Here is a 6,805-nt window from a genome sequence, read left to right as displayed (position 1 = left end):
TTTTTACTTTATGTTCTTCTCACTGCACAGTTTATTTAATAACTGAGTAGTGAATTAAGAGAATGTGTAGGACTATTTAATCTTGGCTGTTCATTGTATTCTCTTTGCTGTGACTGGATGAATTTACATTATTTTCAAGAAGTCCAATGCTTTGTTGTATGTCATCTTTTTCAGTACAATTTAAGGCTTTTCTAATCAATAAAAGCAGCATCTGAAAATAGGAAAGCATGAGGCACAACTGCAAACTTATAAAAACATGACTGTCTTAATTTCTATAAATCTGGTCCTTAAAACAGCGGTGAAAGGAAAGCCACATAAAATCTTGTGTGAAGACATGTTGGGAGTTTTGCAAATATGTAAAAGAAGATACTCAGATCATCACTGAACATAGCAATGAAGATATCAACCCCTAACTGAGACATAGTGGCAGTTGCATTAAGTTGTAGGAATGCTTTTTGTTGGAAAGAAGTTCTGAATTAGGATTATAAATAGACTTGTATGAAGGGTTATAAGGAGGATTCTAAGAAGGATTTGGAAAGAGTGCATTAGGGTTGGATTAAGTATGAAGGAGGGTTGGAAGTATGGTTGGATGAAGGAGTAATTAGGGTTGTAGTTCGGGTTGGAAGGAGGGTTCTAGTCCTGAAGGTAATGTTTTATGCACCTCTTTATGGTTGTATCTTATGCCATTCCTTTTTTTTGCTTTAGACCAAATGAGCTAATTTCATTGCTTGTCTTAATGCTTTCTTGAATAACAGACAACATCAAGTCCTAAAGGGTGATTTAAGCTAAACTTGATCAACTGCAGACTCGACAAGTTTCTTAGGTCAGCATTTTAGTTTGTCTAATAGATTTTTTTTTTTTTTTACATTTTGTTTCAAATTAGACCTCATAGTTTAGTATCAATACTCTGTGTCAAATCAACTATTACTAAATCCAAAAATACAATTCAAAATGATATGTTTATTACAGAAAGGTTTGTTATTTTTGAAGTAAATGATTGTTTTACTCAGGATTTTGCAATTCCAACGCAAAATGAATTTGATATTAACTTTACTTTTTAATGGTTCATATACACTAAATTATATTAGATGATAGAGAAATTCACAGAAAACACTGTGTGATGCATTTAACTGGAGCACAACATGTCTCTGTCTCTTCGTGTTCAGCCTTTGCCATCTGCTTTCCTATTCTGGTCACTCCACGCACTGAGGCCTTTTTTACTTTCTCCTCTTCCTCCATGTCCTTCTCCCCAATTTAAGTGACCTGTAAGACTTACACACAAAAATAGGCTACACTTATTGTAAATAACCACATTTTAGAAGGTATTTTAATGCATTTGGGAGATTTTATAGTAATCAAATTGTTCCTGTAAAATAAGTTTACACAATTTGTCTGCTAAATATTGAATTTTAACAGTTTGAAGGAAATGTGATTTAACAGAAAAAATAAGGACGAACAGAGGACATTTGTTGAAGTTCACAGCTTCTACGTTTAGGTGATTATAGAGAACACATCTGGTATTCTGGTGGTCTAGACAGCTCCGTTACTGCTGGCCCGTGACTAAATTAATAACACTCAGACGCAGCAATTTATAAACCGGTTACACCTGGGATTTAAATTAGTGTAGGCCTACAATATTGGCCTGCACGTTTATTAAATCATCCAATTAACCATAATGCAGTATGTTAACACCGCTTCATTTGGGAATGATGACTGAGTGTCTGGATGTTGTTTTACTGGGACAATGTAATTTCATCCCAAACTAAAGTTTTCAGGTGCAGTTTTAACCTCGGGAGAGGGATAAAACTAATTCAGTCTTTATTTATTTATTTACATTTTTTATGTCTTCTTATGTTTAAATAAATTACAACTACAAAAATATCACATTAATAAATGTACTGGATGTTACCTGTCCCTTTTTATGTTATCAGGTAAGTCCAAATTGCTCACACCACAGTAACAAGCACACGTTTTCAGGCGTAAACGTATTAAATGACGTCTCTCAAAGCTCCCCAGTACGACGATTATCCAGACAGTGAACGCAACGCGGGAATGACGTACTTTGGTCGCCAAGGGAACCGTTGTAAATCACAGACCGCTGGCGTGGAAGTGGAAGTTTTTTGTTTCAGTCGTGATTCCTGGACGAAGGTACAACGAGAAATGTTACTGTATTTACTTAAGAAACATTAATTGGGGAATAGCAGAGCATTATATAGCAAAGCAAGTCACTTGCATATAATCTTTTGCTTTCAAAAAGCAAAAGATTATGTCCTGAAATTCATATATAGGTAAAAACAAACAAACAAACAAAAAAAAACAGCGTCGTTTACGTTTATTAGGCTGGAAAGAATGTCAAAACAATTTCTAACAAGACTTCGGGACTCCAGTGAACCACAGTGAGAGACATTATCCACATATCATGGAGAAAACTTGGAACAGTTGTGAACTTTCCCAGGAGTTTCCGGCTGAAAAAAAAAATGTTCCAAGAGTCTATGGTCGACTCATCGCAAAGGTCACATGATAACATCTAAAACAAAGCAGACACTTGCTTCAGTTCAGCTCAATGTTTATGGTCTAATATTATAAAGAGATTAGGGAGAAAGAGCTTTTGTGTTAGATTTTTAAGGTAAAATATGATCTAGCTTCACACCATATTAAGATTTTAAATGCTGTCTTGTCAAATGATAGGCTGTATATAAATATACTTTTTTTTAAAGCAATGTGTCTGAATTAAAACCATTCTGCAAAGAAGAGAGGCGAACAAAATTCCTCAGTGATGAAGAAAAATAATTCCCTGTCATTATGGTTTTAATTAGATTTGTCCTTGAATAAATTACAGAATCATTTGAAAACTGCACATTATGTCTTTGTATTGAAATTTGTTTGATAATATGAAACAATTTGTTAGTATTTACAAGTCACCAAAAAATAAAATAAAAAACAGAAAAACTCTCCAAATACTTTTTGCTGCAGGACATTTTTTAGATATTTATTCTTCCCTGGTTAAAACAATTAGACTGCTTCTCATTCAATTGGATTTAGTTTCTTAAATGAAAGTTGGGAATCCATTATGATGCCTAAGTGTTCGTACTCTTGTACTGGTGTTTGTTTCAGCTGAATCTCTCTGCAACTGAAAATGTAAAATCCCTCAGGTAATATCTGTACATCAGATGTTTTTACTTCTGTGTCTTTACAACATGTTTACCCTCACAGCCATGTCCAACAGCTCTGAACAGAAAGATCAGCATTTGGGGAGTGACGTCCAAGGAGCGCAGCCTGCTGTTGAGGCTCCTCAGGAAGCAGATATCCCCGATGACTCCCCCGGCCAAGAAGAGAGTCTAAAGGAAAGAGAGGCACAGTCGCCGGGCTGTGTGAAGAAAAAAGAGAACACCTCCGGCGCTGCTTCTGTAGACTCTGAGGTCTTGAGGTCACAACTAGATCAGGCCAGAGATTATTCGTCACATGCAGGCACAAGAGAGGACACGGCTCCCACTGAAGCAGCTTATTCGTCTTCAGACTCTTTGTCAGAAACAGCGAAAGATGATTCTCAGAATGAATCCGACTCTTCATCTGATCAAGCAAATACGCAACTTTCTCTGAACAATTCTGACCATGAAGCTCTGGACACTGAAGCCCAGTTAGAGGCGGTGGGAGTTATGGCCCAGCAGAACGACAGGGTGGGAGTTACAGTTAGTATGCACAAGAGGAAACTCCGAAAGGTGAAAACAGTCACCAAAAGCATGACATTAGTAAACCAGGCGTGGACACACACTTTTATTTGCTAATGCTTTGTGTGTGTGTGTGTTGCTGTCTTTCTTAGGGGTTGAAGAAGTTGTCAGGCCTGAGTTGGACCAGCAGAGACCGCCTTGCGGTGTACAGTGACGTCTTTGATGATGTATGTGAAGGCTTGCCAGTATTTGGACGCATCCTGAGGGAAATCAAGGTTTTTCCATTTCCTCTGTACCCACTTGCACATTTTTAGCATGTGCCGTCAGATGTATCCGAGCCAAGAGAGAGTGAGTCCCCGGTGTAGCAAGCGCAAGTAGAGCAACCACCGGAACCTGGTCTTCATGCGTCAGGGAGCAGGACTTCTGAGGGCAGCTGCTCAGTCACTGCTCATTCACATGGAAACATATCATTTCATGGAAGTTTCTTTTTCCACATGACAGCATAGCACAACTCTGCATTTTAATGTTTCTGTTCAAATGGAAGCAATTGTTTCATTTACTGTCAAGGCTGACAGATGGATGACAAGAAGGCAAGAACTGGATGAAAATGTTCTCCGAACCAGCCAGGGTCAAAATACAAATAGAAGCTCAGATAAAAACACAGGCACTAATATTCGGTCCGCTAGATACAAAATCAAATAACTATCTTTCCAGATATTAGATGACTCTTCTTATCAGAATTGGTTGGTTTTCTGCTATAAACTTTAGCTTTAATGTTATTTATTTGGTATATTCTGCCATGTTCTGCTAGAAAACTTGGAAGATAGTTTCAAAGGCAGTTACTGATCAAATATATGCAAACTTTTGAATTAGAGAAAAACGTTAAAAAAACTTCCCAAATTTTCTGGCATTTAGCAAATTTTGTTAAATCTAACTAAGCTAAAACAAGAAAAGTTTGATTTGATTTAACTTCAGACAATGAGAAAAAAGTGTTTGCATTTTCTTATTCAGTGTATGTAAACTTCTGACAATTTCTTCTTGTAATTATAACAATTTTCTCCTTACAGCTGACAAAAGCATGATATGTGAACAAATTAAATCTGAGTATTAAGTGAAATGTTTTTTTTTTCTTCCAGACTGAATATGATTTATACATCAGTCACTTAATGGACACCTGTTCTTCACAAGATAGCGTGGTAAATATAAATGCATATAATGTCACACTTGAAAATGTCCAAAATTACACGCTACACATGTTTTGTTTTATAAATGAATCAAAATTAATTTTTCTTGTTCAGGTAGTTTCAAAAATAATAAAAAATATATTTGTATGTCTGAAGTATGGAGAATAAGAAGTTAAGATGAGGGAAAAACTGCTCAATGAATGTACAATACCTTGTAAAAGTATTCCTAACGTTCAAACATTTTTACATTTTACCACAAACTGTAGAATATCCGACTTGAGTTTTATGTGACAGACCAGAACAAGTTGATTGTGTATGAATGGAAGGGTCTGTTGCTTTGCAGCCTTTGCAGCCATTTGTCAACGACATCGATGATATTATAGTCACTGATAAGGAAGTGGAGGGTGCAGAAAAAGGGGTTTGTATTCTGGAAGAAGTGGCCAAAAGCGCTCTGAGGGAGAATAAACGGTACTGCAATGATTTATTCAATAACAAAAGACCTGAAAATCATTTCTAGTTTAACGCTTTCTATTCTCTTTTTTTTTCAGAGCTCAAGATGAGCTAAGGAACTTTCCGGATGAGCGCAGTAGCACAAAGAGTAAGTCTGATAACATTTGCATGTATCGTCATTGGTAAACCACCAATGATGATGCATGCAAATACAATACATCTGCTGTATTACAGAGCCTCCTGCAGAGCATGCAGGAAGTTATTTTCAACACGCATTTTATCAGGTTCTCACATGCCCAAAATGTTCCCTTCCTTTTATTGTATTGACACATATAAAGAGAGAATCACTAAGAAAGCACTGCATTCATACCACCTGTGGTGGTGCATGTGTTCAAGCACAGACCCGTCATTATTCCCTGTTTTGCATTGACGCACGTTGCCCCTTCTGTGTGTGGGCAGAGACACCCCTGTCCAGAAAAGAGGACAGCGGGATGCCCATCGACGACAGCGACATCGTCCAGCTCAGGAAGCTTCAGGTTCTGAATGTGTTGGAGGAGATCCAACATCTAGAGCAGGAGATCCGTGAAAGGATGGCAGCTGCTGTTGCAACTGCAGCCATTGAACGAAGAATCAAAGCTCTACAGGTACTAAAAGATAAAAGATCCACCATGTCCTTTTCTAAAACCTCTTGATTAGCACAACTAAGCATTTTGTGTACTTCCAGGCAGAGACAATAGATCTGATTGTTTCAAATGACCGTCTGAGGACCCTTAGCAAGGCAGGACAGCTTTTAGCATTTTACTTTTCTCTGACAATACATTTAAGTATAATTAGACACAGCAGAGTGTTTCACTCTGTGACATGTCCCTTTATTTTAAGGATCTACAGACAAAAATCACTTCGGTGTTGGACAGAGAGAAGCCAATAGAGGTTGTCAAACGGTATGTGGTATATTACATACGTATGTCATGTTACTGGTTTGTTGCTTTTCTTTATAATCATCTTCTTCCTTGTGTTTCCTCCCAGGATGCTGTGGAAAGAAATCGAAAAGGATCTCCAAATAGACAGCGAATAGTTTCAGTCATCAGCATCTTACAGTCACAGTATATGCAGGATCCAAAATATCAGTAACAGAACAAAACAATAAACCCATCCTTTGTCTTCCACTTCTTAGTGCTGGTGCATCATGGGAAATTAAAGTAAAATACATTAAATCTATTTTAAGATATGTCAAAAAATGTGGAAATATCCCAGGGATGTGACTACAGTGCGGTTTCTGCTTTTATATCATACTTTAATGTTCTTCACATACATTTTAGTGTTAGACATTTGGCACTTTCCATGTTATTTGAATAGCCGAAGCAGACACGTCTGTAAGTGTTATCAGCAAATTACACAATAAAAACATAAAGTTAACAAACTTGAATGCTGGCGCGTTATTACCGATATATAATTTGCATGGAAATGTGTGAACTGACAGCTGCACCTCGTTGCAGGAGTTTG

The 6,805-nt window shown here is 37.1% G+C and overlaps 1 protein-coding gene across 1 annotated transcript; it reads left to right on the top strand.

Annotated features, from left to right (window-relative positions):
- Positions 1-1,992: 1,992 nt before the first annotated feature.
- LOC129359641 (uncharacterized) lies at positions 1,993-6,783 on the top strand. Its single transcript, XM_055029415.1, has 11 exons — positions 1,993-2,148; positions 3,115-3,152; positions 3,227-3,719; positions 3,821-3,943; positions 4,805-4,864; positions 5,196-5,320; positions 5,401-5,450; positions 5,762-5,946; positions 6,027-6,080; positions 6,182-6,243; positions 6,329-6,783. The coding sequence occupies exons 1-11, from the start codon at positions 1,993-1,995 to the stop codon at positions 6,375-6,377; spliced, it is 1,395 nt and encodes a 464-aa protein (XP_054885390.1). The 3' UTR covers positions 6,378-6,783.
- The last annotated feature ends 22 nt before the right edge of the window (positions 6,784-6,805 follow it).

The sequence above is a fragment of the Poeciliopsis prolifica genome, unplaced genomic scaffold (genome assembly GCF_027474105.1).
Source record: "Poeciliopsis prolifica strain line A6 unplaced genomic scaffold, Auburn_PproV2 SCAFFOLD005, whole genome shotgun sequence".
NCBI lineage: Eukaryota > Metazoa > Chordata > Actinopteri > Cyprinodontiformes > Poeciliidae > Poeciliopsis > Poeciliopsis prolifica.
The sequence above is the reverse complement of the archived record's forward strand: the minus strand, read 5'-3'. Positions and strand labels throughout refer to the sequence as shown.

Excerpts from the sequence above, each read along its gene's own strand:
- LOC129359641 (XM_055029415.1), top strand. The coding sequence starts at position 1,993 with ATGACGTCTCTCAAAGCTCCCCAGTACGACGATTATCCAGACAGTGAA. Across the intron at positions 3,153-3,226 it reads GAAAATGTAAAATCCCTCAG|CTCTGAACAGAAAGATCAGC; the intron begins GTAATATCTGTA and ends CATGTCCAACAG. Across the intron at positions 5,947-6,026 it reads GAAGAATCAAAGCTCTACAG|GCAGAGACAATAGATCTGAT; the intron begins GTACTAAAAGAT and ends GTGTACTTCCAG.